Source organism: Myxocyprinus asiaticus, chromosome 20 (genome assembly GCF_019703515.2).
Source record: "Myxocyprinus asiaticus isolate MX2 ecotype Aquarium Trade chromosome 20, UBuf_Myxa_2, whole genome shotgun sequence".
Classification (NCBI taxonomy): domain Eukaryota; kingdom Metazoa; phylum Chordata; class Actinopteri; order Cypriniformes; family Catostomidae; genus Myxocyprinus; species Myxocyprinus asiaticus.
The window spans coordinates 6,436,692-6,455,733 of NC_059363.1; the positions used below are offsets into that span (position 1 = coordinate 6,436,692).

A 19,042-nucleotide genomic window follows, 5' to 3' on the forward strand; every position below is an offset into this window, starting at 1 on the left:
TCCAGATTTTCCATGAAAACAAGTCCCACCTTAAATGCATCACATTACGGTTGTCAAATGAATTGCAGAGGCGGTTTCCTGTTGTCTTTAAGAATGTGTCAAATATTAAAAACAAACTGTCAGAAAGTAATAGTCACTTTCTAAAGCAGAAAACTGTCTTTATCAGCTAAACTAACCAAATATTTTTTAAGGCTATAAAGCAAGGCTGCTGAGTAAACAGCCTCTGTCTTTACAGCAGAAATTGTGAGAGTACGCACTTACTTTCTGTAGGCTGTTTTCACATTGTAAGAGGCAGCAGAGTTCAGAACCGGGATGCCAAGATCCATGTAGATCTGCTTCCAAATAGATCCACTTTCAATCTGTGAAGATAAATGTAAGCAGTCATGTTACAAAACTTTAATGACTAAGAATGCCACTTTATCTGCACAGAGCTTGCTGTCTTGCACATGTGACATCACTCAAACAAGCAAAAACATTTTCCAGTTTTCACCACCCCAACATTTCTAAAATAATCACCTACAATAATATTCACAGAACATACATTTTAGTCCATTTGAAACAAGCAATTGTTTAACTCAGTCCAGCTCGGGGAACTCATGAATTCAATCAACGGCCAAATTTCACTACATTTTTGGCAAGGTTTCATTTCCCTCTTGCCAAGAACAATAAACAGATGGTAGGAACGCTAAGAACACTCACATTATCAAAGCCTCCTTGAAGATATACCAGTCGAGAGAGTTTGAAGAGGTTCAGATCCTTGTATCCCAGCACTGGAGGTTTGTTGATTGGTGTTCCTGCAAGGAGAGTAAAGATGCAGAGAAGTGTTAAACTGAAAATGTGCCTTATGGGATTCTTCACGAAAATAGAATGAGGCCCCTTTAAAACAAATCTGAATGCACTTTGACTGAAATTACTAATGAATCAACACCATTTTTTCTGTTAATAATGCAGAAATTAATCAGACAGCCAAGAGAAGTGTGACATCAAATTATATCAGTCATGTAAGCATAACCATTCTCTGGTATCATCATGTTGACTGTGTGTGTGTGTGTGTGTAGGCCCAAGACTTGAAATGGAAATCAACACATCCACCGTGATATACACTATGCAGACCACCACGTGCAGCCTACTGATCCCCATTTTCTCTTAATATTCCAACTCCAACTCTGTGGGTGATATGCAGGCATTACCTCTGTCATCCATGAACTTGTAGAGCTGCTGTAGAAAGTGATCTCTCTCCTCTGGGTCTGGCTCATCATCAGGCTGGTAAAGGGAGAGAGAGAGAGAGAAAGGGAGATCTGAATTTAAAGTTCCTTTCAAGTTGAATTATCTATAGCTTATTGTATCTCTTCTAACTCTTAGGTCACAAAACACCAACACAATGCAGTTTGTTCAGTGCATTGAAGTACATAATTTGTCCAAGGACCAATTTTCAAATACTATAATTCTCTGTGTCTGTGTTTTGCACAAACACCTTGATAAAACATTACTCTAACCTGCAAGTGAAATGTTTAATGGGTCATTTCCTCTACGCACCTCTGTTCACTCCCATATGAACACTCTCATGGTGACAGTTTTGTGAATGAAATGTTGAAGCAAATCCACTGGCCAAGACCAGTGCAGTATCACATAACATCAGTCACACAAGCAACATCATTCAACATGCATCATCACTGGCGCTGCTAATATTATAGATATGAAGGTCATAGCTTAGCTTTTAGCTTTTTTAATCTACAGTTTCACAAACACAAAGTTAACACTCAAGGCACAGTATCAGATTCATATGATAACAAATAAAGTGTTAAATTAAGTATATAATGGTGTTACTGAAACAGCACTTAAAATTTCTTGATATCTTTTTGCATACCCAAATTTCTGCCCATAGCATTAAATTGTGCCATCTCGGTGTTGCTCTGGAAATGAGAACTCAGCAAATGCTTTTCTGCAGTCAAATACCAGTTTGTTTGTTTTTTAAATGATCTGATACATTCCCATTTGCTTAAGCTCAGATCAGTGTGTAAAAATGCAGCAAAAGACCAAAGGTAACATTTAACTATGCACAAATGTATGACTACCAAGACTAGCAAGTAAAAACAGCAACTTTGCTTTTGACTTTAGTAAACAGACCAGCGTAAACTGCAGTCACATGTTACCTTATCACCACTATTTACGAAAGACTTAAAAGGCAACATTTAATGACAAAAATAACCAATCCTTTCTTTAAAAAAAATTTTTTTTTTTAAAAAGTCTTATCATGACTCACATGTTGGCCTTTTAACTGTGATTTTTCTGACCTGCTTCAGTGAAGAGAGATGACCCTTTGAGATGAGCTCAGTCCAGCACACAATCAAACTGGCACACAACCACTGGCCCTCAGCCAATCCCTACAGCCTTTTCACTACCAAAGGAACAAGTGGTTGCCATGGAAACATGTCGGAAGACCAAGCAAATGGCCATTTGTCCAAACTCTGGGAGCAGGAAGAATGAGACATTGTTGTCCAGAGCCTGGGGGCTTTCCCACATGCTGGGACCATTCAGTGGGCTTAATCAAGGTGTAGGAGAACACGAGATGTGAAGAGCCGAGGAATGTCTTCACAAATCAACATAAATACCAACACTGGGGCTCTCTGTCAGCCGGAGCTGCCTGTGAACATTCTCGCGTTGCTTTAGTACGCCTGATGCTAAGCTCTGGCAAGCCAGTTTAATCCAAGCTATCATAGCAAATGTACATGCAAGTCATTGAGACCAAGCAACAAGAGTGCAAGCAACAGTATAAACTAAATAAACCACATTATTACTCAAAGTAGGGGAAAAACAGCCTCTCTTTATGAGAACCGGCATTTTTGTAAAATTCGCCAGTAAATGAGCGCAGATTAACAAGAGAGGACTCTAATGGCTTTACCTCGTTTGTGCTACATGCAATTAGAAAGTTTTGATCAACAACTGACTGTAAAGAACAGAAAGTGTATTAACAGAGACATTATTCAATGACAAATGGATTGCGTGGATCTCGTCTTCCAATACACACAACGAGTAAAGCAAAAGTTTTATTCGCAGTGAAAGGATCTTGCTGCCGAGTACTACACCACTACTCTACACAAATCACTGGTGAGTGAAATCCGAACATTCACCAGCCAGTGGCTAATTATAGACATTTGTAGTTGCACAGCGTGAAATTTGGTTGCAAATGCAAGTGATTCTCTCTCACTAACTACGTTTCCATCCAAGGATTTTTTGCAACAAAAAAAAAAACGTTTTAGCGCATCAAAATTAAGCTGATGGAAACGCAAATTATCGCTAAAACTTCACAAGTGTCGACATAATATTTTTCCATTTAACTCTAGTGCATAAACTATGTCGATATGTCACGAAAAACTGGTTTGGAAACACTTTTTGTAGAGAAAACTGCCATTAACGCAAAAATGTAGTGTCACATGACAGAATTTACCCCAATCGTTAGCCTGTGTTAATCATGATGACAAGGTATAGGATCCTTGAAAGCCAATTTATTGTACGTGATTATGGATTGATCTGAACAGCATAAAGATCCGATCACTGCAAACATGACACTTCCAGGTGTACCAACACAAATATCTCGTATCATGCACATCGACAAGTGCACGGAGAACAAATGAATGGCCACTGTTTGTGATTAATTTAATCGTGGTAGACATCCGTTTATTTATTAAAGTTGCTTTTCCACACCATTCAAAATAATAGACAGCAGTCACAGTATTAGCCCACAATACAAAAAAACATCATTTCTGTGCACAAAGATGATTTAAATTAAAAATAAATGCACAATACTAGAAGAAAAGCTTCAGTGTGCTTTTTTCGGAACACTAACATATAGCCCAATTATATTAAATTATTGTTTAGCTTTTGAAAAAATACCAGCAAAAGTCCCTATATTAAATTAAATTACCAAACGAAAAACACATTAAAAAAAAATTAATTACCAAACGAAATTTTTTTTTATTGTTTGGCCTATATAATTGCCTTTTCTTTACACAAACTTAAATTAGTCATACCCTGTTCTGTAGATGAATGTGAAGTCCGTTGAATGACATTTTCTACACTTCAAGACTATAAACTATCTGAACTATTTGTCCAATGCGGAGTTCACTTTCAGAAAACGAGCTTTTGAACCTTTTAAAACTTTTATATTTTTTAAATCTAACCCTCTTTACATCAGATCGCATTTGCTGAGCACTTTAGAAAATGTAAATTGCATTATGACAATAAAATTTATTTTAGATGACAATCAAGTTCAGTTGGTCGTTAAAAGTTGCGGGACAAATATACAGGACATAATGCAGTTGTGATGGCAATGCTTTAGATTAGATGATTGTTAAAAATAGCTTATTGAATATCAGGAATGTATCAAATGTAAACCCTGATATTACACCGCAAACATTTTTTTTAATAGCTGTGCACACAGCAAATACACATCGATGGATGGTCCTTATACTAAGACCAAAAGTTTCCTCCACTACTTGGTGCAGGTTGCCAGCTTGAACAGGGCCATGACGATTCGCTTTCGGGTCGGAACCGATGTCAACTTGCAATAGGTGCAACATCAGGACCAAAATTACAGTCCTATCAGAAGGGCAACTGCTCCCTTTTGATTGCATTTATTTGTGAAATTAAAATGACAGTAAGCTGTCTAATTTCAATGAATTGTCTCAATACTCTCCCCAATTTACGGCTTAAGGGCAGATTTCTTTTGAGCTAAACCAAAACGTATGCGACAAAATTTTTATTTATTTTTTAGGCATGATGTCATCATGCACACCATTTTTATCGACAAAAGGCCATTTGAATGGAAACAGGCAGAAGACGGCAAATTTCGCAAAAAAATTTACGCATTTTCTCTGTCAATAACAAAATAGCGCGAAAAGTGGATGGAAACTAGGCTATTGTAGTAGAGGGTTGTGCATAGAGTAAAAGATTGTTCTTGGGATTTAACAATCAGGTTTAGATTTACATGACATCAAGTTAATTTTTGTATTGGACTCTTACTTCCTCAGGCTCTGGCTCTTTCTCCTCCTCCTCACTCTCTTTGCCTTCAACATCCTCATCATCGTCATCTTCATCACTGCTGGAGGATTCCAGAATCTCACTCAAGTCCACCTTCCAGCTGTCAGGGACCTGTCTGTCCTTCAGGAAGTGCTGTGCTGCTTCAACCCCTGGCCAGAGAGAAAAGACAGACACAAGAAATAGCAGATTAGAGACCAGAAGACAGTCTTTACTCCAAAGAGGTCAGTTAAGGTGAATTTAGATTTTGTACCTTTCCTGTTTGAATTTTCAGAGTTGGAGATAGTGTCGAGGTTCACTTCCTGAACTTCTCTGCGTGCCACAATGTGACTACAGGAGAACCCAAAACAGCAATGAATCAGAGAGAGAATAATGTTCAGTGAAAAAACATTTCCATATCTTTCTATTCAATAATATTTCTAGCACACCCCATGAAACGGCTCAATGAGCAGTTTTCACTTCTAGGGTTAGGGTTGCAGGTGGTATTAGGGGAAGAGGGCATATTCATTCTAGAGAGAACTTTATAGGGCAAAAATTTGTATACCACCTGGATACAAGGGTCCATCAATATGTTTTGTCTGTTTTCAAAGACTGCTTATTTTGAATGTGTGTAGCAGCTTAAAGTTCCTTTTGTTAACTTTAAGGAGCATGTTACCGTATATGCAGATAGCTTCAAAGGCCTGTGCTAAAAGTCACAAATGTCCAATCTTTATGTGGTAATGCAACTTTTGAACTACTACTCACAATTTGGACTCGGCAAATGATCTCACTAAACATTGGTCCTTTTTAACAGTAAGGTCATCATTGCAGCTTGGAGATACCACCTTCAGAGAGGAAGAAAATAAAAATCGCTTTAAAATCCATGTGAAAACCGCAAAGGTCTATAGCAGTGCAGATGTCCAGTTAAAAAATAATCAATATACAGCAATCAACTGTGTATTCCTGGATAAACTCATTAATGAGTCAAAGGTCTTAATAAAAACTTTTTAAAAGTGCAATTCATAACTTTTGAAACCACCAAACCAATAGCTCAAATGCAATGAGCACTTTCCAACAGAAGCAATACAGCATGTCTACAGTGACTTCATTTGTATGCTTTGAACAAGGGCGTAGCAGCCGCGGAGGACGTGAGGGACATGTCCCCTGCGTTCTTTAAAAAGGTGATTTTTGTCCCCCGCACTTTTCCAAGCTAAATCCATACCGAGTCCAAATGGTGGATTTGTATACAGTATTATTTGCATTTTGTTACTTTGGGCTGATTGAGCAACCATCCAGCCAATCACAGGTGAGTTTCATGAGCCGAAACAACTCTTACATAATAAGCCGTCACTCAGACAGTCTAATCAACGCGGCTCCATTCATTTCTACGAAGTTGCTTTCAACAATGCTCATTTATCGGCATTGATGTTGATCTAAATTAATAATCTAGAGATGAGGAACACACAAATGAGTTATTTGTTGGCATATCATTCTTGATTGGAATCATTACGTGAAATGCACTGCAGAAAAAAAAACAAAGGACAATCCTTCTTTTAAGCACACATTGTAAGTGGAGTTTATGTCAGCGCATGAGTCTTCATTAAATTATGCTTTTTATATTATGTTTGTGAGGTTATAGTTTGATCGGTTGTTTTTGCCAATTTAAGCAGATTACTAGATGTGTTAAATATGTAAATCTATTTTTAATAACAGCTCCTGTTTTTTACCTCTATGTTGGTGTGCAGTCGACAAACTGTAGGAAAAAAGATAGATCTGCTGTGTTCTTAGAACACATGCATTTTACTGAAGTGAATAGATATGTAGACACTTTTTTTTTATACATGAAAATGTAAGGACTTTATTGAAACTCAAGACAATTATTATAAGACTATTATTGTTGTCTTTTGATAAAAGTCAAGCTCAGCAGCTCACAAATTGTAGGGAAATGACAGATTTGCTTTGTTCTTATAATGCTCAAAACCTCTACTAAAGTCTCTTTGTAGGTCTGTAGACATACATATTTTAAAAGATTAAAAATGTATTATGATCGTTGATTCAGTAACTAACTCACTGCACACAAGACACTCATTTGTCACCACCTTCTGGCATCACCAGAAATGGTCACTGAATCATTAAATGGATCTGAACAAATTTTGGTGAATGTAGTCAAAACACTTGAGCCACTTGGATACATTTAAATCCCACAATGCACAAGCACAGAGTAAAAAATCTAATTGTGCACATGCACAGTTGTCATTATTGTAATTGATTAAATAATTTATTCAGGACCAGCTTGTGCTCTGTCTTTTATTGTCATGTGTGAAACAGAAGCAAGTGCTCCACAAGATGCTCTTTATTTTTGCAGCTAATTTTGCAAAACTTGAATCTTTAAAATACTACGAATATTAAAAGTAAATAATACATATATATTAATATATACTATAATATATTAATACCGCACTGTAAGTGTTGGGTCTGTGCGAGCCACCTACTGACAGCTGTCCCCCCCGCCCCTTTTAAAATGACTGCTACGCCCCGGCTTTGAAACACAAGGCTCTCTCAAGAAAGCTCAAGAAGTTTAGTTACTCCACTCCTGGCAATCTCTCCAGCTGGTTTTAAAACAAGGTAAATAATTGAAGCAAGAACTCACCAGAGCATAGTACCAGGAATTACTATCAGACTCGCTCTGAATACATGCAACTTTCCCCAACAGATCATCGTTGAGTCTCCTCCTGTCATCATCATCATCTTCACTCGATGAAGACTCCTTTTCATCCTCAGCACTGCATTGCATAAAGGGAAAATGTATTAAATGACTGTTCCCATTTCACATTACAACACTGACCAGACAAGCTGCTAAACTGTCTTTAAAAAGCTACATTTAAGCAAGGAAAAAAAAATAATGGAATTTTTCTTTTTAAAGAATTGTGCCATAATGCTTGTTCCAAATCAGAGTCCAACTGGGATTTTTGTTTAGAATCAGCAGTTTAAAACACTGACAATCTAAGGTCCTTCCTGGGGTGCTTTCCTTAATTCAAAGTTATTCTTAACTCCTTTTAGGGATCTAACTACTGGCAAAAAAGTTTGGGAACAAATTACAAAAGACAGGAAAGTGTTCCTCAAGCTCAGTGCAAATTGTGCTGTTAAAATTGCATTTATACATGCCATGAGCACGGAGAAGCCCCGTCAGTGATGTCACTTTACAGTAGTGAAAGGTGGGTTTGCATGATGAACCTCATTTAAAAAAATGACAGAGACAAGTTGACGTGGATTAAACACGACCCAATTGTTGTGGAAACAGTCATGGTTATGACATTAAAAGCACATTAACATACAACAGCATACATATAACAACATATACAGGGCTCGACATTAACGCTTGTCTGGGACAAGTGGATTTTTAAAGGAGCAAGTGAAAGAGAATTTTACTTGCCTGACCGGACCAGCAGACTGATTAAAATGTCAATAACAAAAAAAAAAAAACCAGCTATATTTGTGATAGCCAAGGCCTATTAGAAAGTTCATATTCTTAATCTGCTGTTGAAAATAATCCAGAGCACGTCATTTTATAATTCACTAGCGATCTAGTAACAGCTGCACCTTGTTTGATTGACAGGCAGTGTACGTGTGTGTGCTGAACATGCGCGTGTTCCGAAAATGTTCGTGCTAATGCGCGCCTGAACGGTCAAATACATTTCAAAATTACACCAAAATGCCCGTCGTGGTGAGGTATTGATGTAAACACAGAGAGTGATGTTTAAAGTGAACGTAAACAGTGGAGAAAAAGCAGATTTGTATTAAAATGTCAGACTTGTAAGTGTAAATGTAAGCTAATAAATAGACCTGCTGCTGTCTAGTGTGTCATTATAATAATCAAACAGCCATAACAAGAAAATGAGAAAACACTCACTGCTCTTGACTGGGTACATTTAAAAATATTAATGTTATAATCATACAGTGAAGACCAGTAGAAGTTTTATGTTGCTTTTCATTCTGAATGTTTACTTGAATACTAGATAGCCTACTGCTGTTAAAAACTTTTAAAGAACTTTATTTAAAAAAAAAAAAAAAAAAAAAAAAAAAAACGGAATCTTCTTAATTTGTATTTTTGGTTCTATTATTTTTTATTATTTTATTACTGTTTGTTTACTAGTCTTGAATAATTACTAAAGAACTTGAAACCATTCTTCCATAATTAACATATTACTTAGTGTTATTATTTGTTGTGGTTTTGAAGTTGGTATTGAGAAGTGTCAAATTTCACTACAGACTACTGAAATTGTGGTATTGTGATAATGTATAGCCTTTATTGTACATGGTAAATCTTGCTGCAATAACATGATGAAAAAGTAAATCTCATTCCATAGAACTATGAGCATCCCTGCTGTAAATGATGGCGATGGAGGCTTTCTTTATTTGACTACCATACGTAACATAAAATAATAATCATATGACAATAGCCTCCTCCCCTACCCAGTGCAGTTTACATTTCTGTTGCAGAGAACTGAGTTGATTGCATAGGAACACTATTAGGTTGGGCATCGATCATAATTTTAGAAAAATATAGGACATAAACTTTGACATGTTACTTGAGCATGCAACTTAAATGTCCTTTTTTTTTCTCTCCAGACAAGTAACTTTTCTTTACTCGGACAAGTGAATGACCAATTTACTTGTCCAGAGGACAAGCACATGACAATGCTTAATGTCGAGCCGTGATATACAATGCCATTTCAAAATTCAACAACTTGGCTCGACCAGATGAACAACAGTGTGAACTACGGCAGCAGTTTTCACAAAGAGGTTACCCAATCATAACAGAAATCATTTACACACAGAAGTCTTATTAAAGGTAATTTAAAACTAAATTATGCCATTTTGGTGCAAATATGCTTAACTAACAAAAGGGACGTTTACGGAAAAAAAAGAAAAGAAAAAAATCAATGATATTCTAGAGTATGGCCCCTTTAACAAAGAATGCACTTTACATACATTTGATACATAAAGATGGGTAGCACCTAGACGCAAAGCACCAATAAATACTCACACTGCTTGAGAAGACCTTCTGCCTCGATTTGTCTTCTTTCCAATGACAGGAGTGCCAAAGTGCTCTGGGTTAGTGAGGGGCAGTTGGTCCAGAGACTGTCATATAAAGAAAGAGGTAGAAATAGAGAAGAGGAGGGCAAAGCACAAAGAGAAGTGTTTAGCACTCACGTGACACACAATGCACCGAAACTGCATCACATACCATACAGCTGCTTCATACCTCACTCTCTGCAAAATGCCTTTCGCCTTTGAGACACAATGAAGTTCTTCTGAGAGTTTTCTCATCTCCATCATCAAATACTGTAATGAGGAAGACAGACAAGTTTAAAAACCTAAATATATCTAAGATTAGTAGTAAAATTGTTACTGAAGAGCAAGTACAGGGATTGAGATCAGTCCTCTGGCTGTAAATCTTCAGGGACAATAAGTCTGTACATACCGACAGTGTACCAGCTGGCATCTGTGAGTTTGCTGATGACAGCTTCACTAAGTCCACCCTCTGGGCTCTTCACCTCCACTGTTGAGCCAACCTGAGACCACGGGGATACATTATATCATTGCATCATTCTGGACATTGTGCACAAAACTGTATTCGCACACAAATGAAGCAATTAAGGTTACAAAATAGTGTTCATTTACAAAACAGATTATCAAATAAATACAGTATGGTCCTTTTGAATTAAACATAGGATGAGTCTCTTTTCTGTCTCATTATTAAGACTTGTTGAATCATAATCTAGACATAACTGCGTTATAACAGCAGCAACTTCTTGTAAGTGTGGTGTGTGCATGACATGACCAAAAGCTCTATAGCAGGCATTAAAGGGAACTTGATTTGCATAAATTGCAGAGTCAGCATACAATCAAGTTCACTTTACCCTTAAAGGTCCTTTGACTTGGTCATCTTGGACAACTTGTGAGGTGCTGTCTCCTTTTAGCACAACCTGCAAGCAAAAATGGCATCAGACATTGAAAAGAGCACCAAAGCAAGAGAGTTTGAAGGCAATGGATGGTCGTAGACTTGTAGCAGTGTTCAGTGAAGGTGAAGTAATCTGGTTGTATAAGAGATGGCATGTTCTTCATTATCTGTCTCAACCAAACTTCTTAGTGAGCGCCCATGTACACTGTTGAGTAGTAACTACTTAAAATCTCATTGTTAAAGGAATGTGCAACACAAACTTCAGACACATCTGTTGCTCTGTTAACTAAAGATGTGAAGGGGTGCAATTATCAAAAAGCATCGCAAATCAGGCTGCTTTCACAGAGCTCAAGACAGAAAGCAAAACATCTACGATGAACGATGAGGACATACTTATGTTTTAGGTTGGTTGGTGCTGATCCAAAGCTTATTGTTCATTAACAAAACATGTTTCACTGACTAGTCTATTTGAAAACATGGATGTTTTGGCCAGCTGATGCTCAAATGGTCCGTGAAGACAGTTCACAAAACAGGATTATCATCTGCTGGTTATGGTCCATGAAAAATTGCATTTATTTTCCTGTAAGGGCCAGCTAAGTTCCAAAAGCTTGAAGCATCACTGCATAATCAATTTTGCAATAACAAATATTTGCATTGTCACCAGTAAAAACTGACACTTGAAACACACTGAAACGTTTGTTTATCCTCTGTCATCCGATCCTGGCTTGACAGATAAGATTAAACTGCACTCTGAATTTACAGACTCTTTCAAATCTTTTGAATAAAACTTCAGAAAGATATCAGAGGACTTGAAGCTAGGATACAACTTTCTCAAATGCATGAATTTGCTATGGATAAAAACTAACTTTGAGATTCAATCATTTAAAATGAGAAAAGTTGTAATCTAGGGAACATGTAAACATAGATTGAGCTTACCTTAACTTTTACCATACGTTTAACAGTCTTGATTTTTGCCTCACAGAAGGCACCGCGGTACTTCGCACTCACATCCGTCCCCACGGTCAGGTAGGCAGGTTCATCTGCTACCTGTGGACAGTGTAAATAGCCTATTACTAGGTACATGTACAGATTCATACCAACACTTAGTCTCCGTATAGTTACACTCAAGCAAAGCTTTTGCTAAACAATTCAAGAATACTTTGAGAAGTAACAACATTCAAGTTTTATGAAAACTACTATTAGTTACAGCTCTTGGCATTGGTATGTCAACAGTACATGTGAAACCAATTACATTGCTTCAGACACTGAACTGAAAAGTCTAACACAGGTTGGATAAGGGTGCTGACTGACTGTCTTCACAAAAACACAAAGCACATACACTGGCGGCCAAAAGTTTGGAATAATGTACAGATTTTGCAGTTTCGGAAGGAAATTGGTACATTAATTCACCAAAGTGGCATTCAACTGATCACAAACTATAGTCAGGACATTACTGATGTAAAAAACAGCACCATCACTACATAAAAAAAGTCATTTTTGATCAAATCTAAAGAGGACCCATTTCCAGCAGCCATCACTCCAACACCTTATCCTTGAGTAATCATACTAAATTGATAATTTGGTACTAGAAAATCACTTGCCATTATATCAAACACAGTTGAAAGATATTTGGTTCGTTAAATGAAGCTTAACATTGTCTTTGTGTTTGTTTTTGAGTTGCCACAGTATGCAATAGACTGGCATGTCTTAAGGTCAATATCAGGTTAAAAATGGCAAAAAAAGAAACAGCTTGCTCTAGAAACTCATCAGTCAATCATTGTTTTGAGGAATGAAGGCTATCCAATGCTTGAAATTGCCAAAAAACTGAAGATTTCATACAAAGGTGTACACTACAGTCTTCAAAGACAACGGACAACTGGCTCTAACAAGGACAGAAAGAGATGTGGAAGGCCAGATGTACAACTAAACAAGAGTCTTTAGTTTGAGAAATAGACGCCTCACATGTCCTCAGCTGACAGCTTCATTGAATTCCACCCACTCAACACCAGTTTCATGAACAACAGTAAAGAGAAGTCTCAGCTGTGCAGGCCTTATGGGAAGAATTGCAAAGAAAAAGCCACTTTTGAAACAGAAAATCAAAAAGAAAAGGTTAGAGTAGGCAACCAAACACAGACATTGGACAACAGATAATTGGAAAAGAGTGTTATGGATCTTAACCCCATTAAGCTTTTGTGGGATCAGCTAGACTGTAAGGTGTGTGAGAAGTGCCCGACAAGACAGCCACATCTATGGCAAGTGCTACATGAAGTGTGGGGTGAAATGTCACCTGAGTATCTGGACAAACTGACAGCTAGAATGTCAAGAATCTGCAAAGCTGTCATTGCTGCACATGGAGGATTTTTTGATTAGAACCCTTTGAAGTAGTTTAAGAAGCTCTGAACATTTTTTTCAAATTGTAATAGTAATTTTTCACGTTATTAATGTCCTGACTATACATTGTGAAAAGTTGAATGCCACTTGGGTGAATAAAAGTACCAATTACTTTCAATAAGAGCAAAATCTGTACATTATTCCAAACTTTTGGCTGCCAGTGTACTTATTTCCACCTGTGTCTGATTCATACAAGTGTTTTGTTCCAAATGCTTGTTTGGGGTTCATTTAAAGAGGCGTCGCGCTATAAAAACTGCAGAGGATCCGAGACTCACCTTCATCTTTATGGCTATTTGAGGGAGTCCAGCTCGATTGGTTTTGACTGTTGAAACAGAACAACACACACATAAAGAATGAGAGTCACGATTTGCCGCCATGTGCTTAAAAACGCGTCTTAAGTGTGAAGGATTTGACAGCACAACACAAACACACACAACAGAGAAAATGCTACAGAAGCTAACGCAGCTAGCAACATCTCCTCCTCCCGTCAAAAATGATCAAAAACACAAGATCCAAAAAAAACACAGCTTTAATTGACCCACCATGACTTTACCTCCAATCTGAGCCACTTATAATATCTTGATGGTGTAAAACAAAGAAAACAGTCACGGGAGAAGGAAAACACAACCTCTTCATACCCTGCGTGTTTCCTTCCCGCTTCACTCACTGTGTGTGTGTGTGTGTGTGTGTGTGTGTCACGTCGCCATCATAGCTTACACACCGTCCTGCACCATGTCAGCCCCTCCACCAAACACTCACACCACATTTGCCACACTTAACAGTATTTTTTACCGATGCATTTGAGTTTAAAGGACAAAAACTGACGGGTATGGTGGATATTGACGCATGTCAATCAAATTGTGAAGGTTGAGCTAAATATAGTGAAGCTGTTATGACGATTTAAACTGCTCTTCGGGCTAGTTCTGCAACAATATGTGAGACGTTTGACGGGAGAGTTTCCCCCTACATAGGGATAAAAGCTTGCGTTATTACTTTCTAACAAGAAAGTGGTCGTTTTAAGGGGTTTAGTTTAGGTAAAAGTCGTCAGAATTAACTACGAATCCTGTGAGAAAACAAGCCGACTAGCTGTGACTAGTCTTTGCCATTCAATTTTTTTCTCACCGTCGCCTAAATACCTTCGCTGGAAACCACGGGAAAACGACAATTATGTCTGGGTTACTTTCGGATTGAGCGGTGTAAATAATACTGCTAGAAATGTACGAGTTTAATGCCGCGAAATTGGTGTTTGAATGTAGTAGGGAAATATCGTTGTGTACTTACATGCTCCTGTATGACTGCTTCAGCTCAGCATTCGACAAGGTTGCAAAGGCATAAACGAAATAACAAGCTGTTGAGCTGAGGCTATGTTTCCCGGATCCCGATTGGCTGCTCGTGCCACTGTGGGCAAATTCCACGCATTGCGATTGGCTGCCTTCTGGGCGAAATTCTATAGGCCAGACTGTTGCGCGAACATTGATTGGTATGTACAAAAGCGGCGCTGCAAATGGAGCCTTCTCATTGGTGTTCTTTGATTCCCACTCTTTGCAAATATAACAAATCCATGCTGGTCTCCGATTGGCTGCACGTTTCCTATGCTGTGGCATCCGCAATTCTGATTGGTTGAAGTGACTCTAAATCGTCCCGCCTGCTGAGCCCATTGGCTATGATTTTTCATGGGAACGGAGTTCATTTCAGAGGGAAAGCCTCCGCTCAGTCTGCGCATGTCGCAGTGAAGTTAACATTCGCCATTTTGTACCTAACGTAGTTATTTTCGCATTCTGGACTTGGAACCCGTGAGAATGCGCGGTGAGCCCCGTGACTGTATGTTGTCTGCTTTTCTAGTCAGATTCTGAAAGTTAATCAATGTTGTAGCGTAAAGATGCTCTATATGGCATTTGTATCGCCACTGTTTTTCAAATAAATAGTTTTAATTACGATCTTGTAGAAAAGGTCAATTGAAGGCAACGATAATGGCGTCTTCGTGTCGTTGGTGAGGCAAGCGTTTGACGTCACATGTTCGTTGTTTACATGACCGGAACAGAACGAAGGCGTGTCATAGTAATATCTTTAAATAGCGCGTGTGATAAGCTCACCATAATAGATACTTATTTGGTGGACTCTGCATGGTCTCAATGTATTGTTATTGAAATGTGTTTTTAAAATTGCATTAGACTGAAAATGTCTAAAATCATTGCTATTCTGCAAAAAAAAAAAAAAAAATTGTTATCGACTATTTTGGATCGGTGTTTTACGTTTCAGTGTCACTGATGTTAAGGAGTACGACGCGTGACTTTGACAACACACCAGCAACTTACTGGACAAACAGATTCAACTGTTGCTGGTGTTAATGGTTGTTCAGTTGTGTGCAATTTAATGGGTACACAACATCAAAAAATAATCTATAATTGTGCAACATTTACCCATGTCTGTGCACTGCAATATATTGTGAACAGCGTATCAGGAGTAAGTAGATCTATCAGTTTATCCATCCTTACAATTAATTAGCTATAAATGCAAAACAAATGTGATTTTAGCTGACTGTTCTTAAACCTTAGTACTTTGACAAAAAACCAACACCACAGGTACCACAATAATTGTGTATGCATCGCAATGCTATATCATTTCATATGATCAAAACTGACTACTCACCTGGCGAGGGTGAGTACATGATGAAAATGTACATTTTTGAGGAACTATTCCTTCAAATAGTTTTCCTCGTTTATTCTGGTGAGTGTGTATATCCCGCCAAACGCGTGTTTGAATGCGACGCTGCAACAGCTGACTGATCAAATCACAGACACAGAACAACAATACCCGGACTCAGTTATTATTATTCTTGGGCATTTTAACAAAGAAAACCTCACACGTGAACTGCCCAAATACAAACAGCACATTACATGCCCCACCAGAGACAGAAATATGCTGGATCACTGCTACACAACAATAAAGGATGCATATCGCTCTTTCCCTAGAGCAGATTTGGGACTATCTGATCACTGTCTGGTTCATCATCTTCCAACCTACAGACAGAAATTAAAATCTGCTAAGCCTGTAGTAAGGACTGTTAAGTGATGGACCAACGAAGCAGAGCTGGAACTACAAGCCTGCTTTGACTGCACTGATTGGAGTGTTTTTGAGGCTGCAGCCACGGACCTGGACGAGCTCACATCATATATCAGTTTCTGTGAGGATATGTGCATTCCTACTAGGACTTATTTAACATTTGACAATGACAAACCATGGTTTACAGTGGAACTCGGGCAGCTTCGTCAGGACAAAGAGGATGCTTACAGAGTTGGGGAGAAAGTCTTGTACAATCAGGCCAGGAACACACTGAATAAGGGAATCAGAGTGGCTAAAAGAAGATACACTGAGAAGCTGATAAACAAGTTTTCAGCTAACGACCCTGCATCAGTGTGGAGTGTTTTGAAACAACTTATGAATTACAGGACTCCTACTCCCAACCCTGTGGTGGACCAACAACTGGCTGACGACCTGAATGTGTTCTACTGCAGATTTGAAATGCCCAATCTCACACCCCACACCCACTCTGACCTTCACTTCACACAAACACCAACACTTCCTGCAACCCCCCTCCTCCCCCGTCCTGCTACTCAACCTGCACTTAAGATCTCTGAAGATGATGTGAGCCGCATCTTTCGAAAACAAAGGATAAGGAAAGCACAGGGCCCAGATGGCGTTTCACCTGCATGTCTTAGATCCTGTGCTAACCAGCTGGCCCCCATCTTCACACAGATCTTCAACAGATCACTGGAGCAGTGTGAAGTCCCATGCTGCTTCCAACGTTCCACTATCATCCCCATCCCAAAGAAACCAAAAGTCACAGGACTTAATGACTACAGACCTGTCGCCCTGACGTCTGTGGTCATGAAGTCATTTGAGAGACTGGTGTTGGCCCACCACTGGACCCTTTCTAGATCCCCTTCAATTTGCTTATCGAGCAAACATGTCTGTGGATGATGCAGTCAACATGGGATTGCATCATATCCTGCAACATCTGACAGACCAGGGATATATGCAATGATCCTTTTTGTGGACTTAAGTTCGGCTTTCAACACCATCATCCCAACTATTCTCTGGACTAAATTACACCAACTCTCTGTTCCCCTGTCTATCTGTCAGTGGATTACCAGCTTTCTGACAGACAGGCAGCAGCTTGTGATACAGGGGAACTTCACTTCCAGCACCTGTACAATCAACACTGGTGCCCCCCAGGGATGTGTGCTCTCCCCACTACTCTTCTCCCTCTACACGACTGCATCGCCAAGGACCCCTCTGTCAAGCTCCTGAAGTTTGCAGACGACACCACTGTCATCGGCCTCATCCGAGATGATGATGAATCTGCATACAGAAGGGAGGTTAAACAGCTGGCTGTCTGGTGCAGTCAAAACAACCTGGAGCTGAACACACTCAAAACGGTAGAAATGATTGTGGACTTTAGGAGGAACCCCCCAACACTGTCCCCCCTCACCATTCTAAATAGCACTGTGGCAGCAGTGGAGTCATTCAGGTTCCTGGGCACTACCATCTCACAGGACCTGAAGTGGGAGACACACATTGACTCCATTGCGGAAAAGGCCCAGCAGAGGTTGTACTTCCTTCGCCAGTTGAGGAAGTTCAACCTGCCACAGGCGTTGCTGATACAGTTCTACTCAGCGGTTATTGAGTCTGTCCTCTGCACTTCAATAACTGTCTGGTTTGGTTCAGCTATGAAATCAGACATCAGAAGACTACAAAGGACAGTTCGGACTGCTGAGAGGATTATTGGTTAATGTGCAATATACAGCTTAGTCTTTTTACATTATCCAACACATCCTACCTCTTCTGCCATTACATTCCCTTGCACTTTACATAACCGATTTGTATTTAGATTTGCACTACATATGTATGTGTGTGTGTGTGTGTGTGTGTGTGTGTGTGTGTGTATATATATATATTCATATATGTATGTACAGTTGTGCTCAAAAGTTTGCATACCCTGGCAGAAATTGTTAAATTTTGGCATTGATTTTGAAAATATGACTGATTATACAAAAAAAAACCTGTCTTTTATTTAAGGATAGTGATCATTTGAAGCTATTTATTATCACATAGTTGTTTGGCTCCTTTTTAAATCATAATGATAACAGAAATCACCCAAATGGCCCTGATCAAAAGATTACATACCCTTGAATGTTTGGCCTTGTTACAGACACACAAGGTGACACACACAGGTTTAAATGGCAATTAAAGGTTAATTAACCTGTGGCTTTTAAAATTGCAATTAGTGCCTGTGTATAAATAGTCAGTGAGTTTGTTAGCTCTCACGTGGATGCACTGAGAAGGCTAGATACTGAGCCTTGGGGAGCAGAAAAGAATTGTCAAAAGACCTGCGTAATAAGGTAATGGAACTTTATAAAGATGGGAAAGGATATAAAAAGATATCCAAAGCCTTGAAAATGCCAGACAGTACTGTTCAATCACTTAGTAAGAAGTGGAAAATTCAGGGATCTCTTGATACCAAGCCAAGTTCAGGTAGACCAAGAAAGATTTCAGCCACAACTGCCAGAAGAATAGTTCGGGATACAAAGAAAAACCAGGCTGCTCTGGAAAAAGATGGTGTGGTTGTTTCAAGGAGCACAATACGACGATACTTGAATAAAAATGAGC

At 38.8% G+C, this 19,042-nt stretch overlaps 1 protein-coding gene and 1 non-coding gene across 6 annotated transcripts in view; both read right to left on the bottom strand.

Annotated features, from left to right (window-relative positions):
• arid4a (AT rich interactive domain 4A (RBP1-like)) overlaps positions 1 to 14,788 on the bottom strand; it is a 31,940-nt gene extending 17,152 nt beyond the window's left edge. For 2 of the 5 annotated variants that reach the window (XR_007892284.1, XM_051647037.1), the window contains exons 1-14: positions 14,654 to 14,752; positions 13,648 to 13,694; positions 11,918 to 12,028; positions 10,941 to 11,006; positions 10,502 to 10,592; positions 10,283 to 10,362; positions 10,064 to 10,158; positions 7,667 to 7,799; positions 5,782 to 5,861; positions 5,291 to 5,367; positions 5,023 to 5,189; positions 1,191 to 1,263; positions 700 to 794; positions 262 to 359 (exon numbers count right to left, since the gene is read on the bottom strand). Coding sequence is in view for 4 of the 5 variants with exons in the window: in XM_051647037.1 (XP_051502997.1) it covers positions 262 to 359; positions 700 to 794; positions 1,191 to 1,263; positions 5,023 to 5,189; positions 5,291 to 5,367; positions 5,782 to 5,861; positions 7,667 to 7,799; positions 10,064 to 10,158; positions 10,283 to 10,362; positions 10,502 to 10,592; positions 10,941 to 11,006; positions 11,918 to 12,028; positions 13,648 to 13,653 (1,172 nt within the window). In the remaining variant the exon portion in view is untranslated. The other 3 variants (XM_051647040.1, XM_051647039.1, XM_051647038.1) reach the window with 3 other exon arrangements.
• LOC127411611 (small nucleolar RNA SNORD53/SNORD92) lies at positions 955 to 1,036 on the bottom strand. The gene has a single exon (XR_007892323.1). It is a non-coding gene; the product is annotated as a small nucleolar RNA SNORD53/SNORD92 (small nucleolar RNA).
• Positions 14,789 to 19,042: the final 4,254 nt, after the last annotated feature.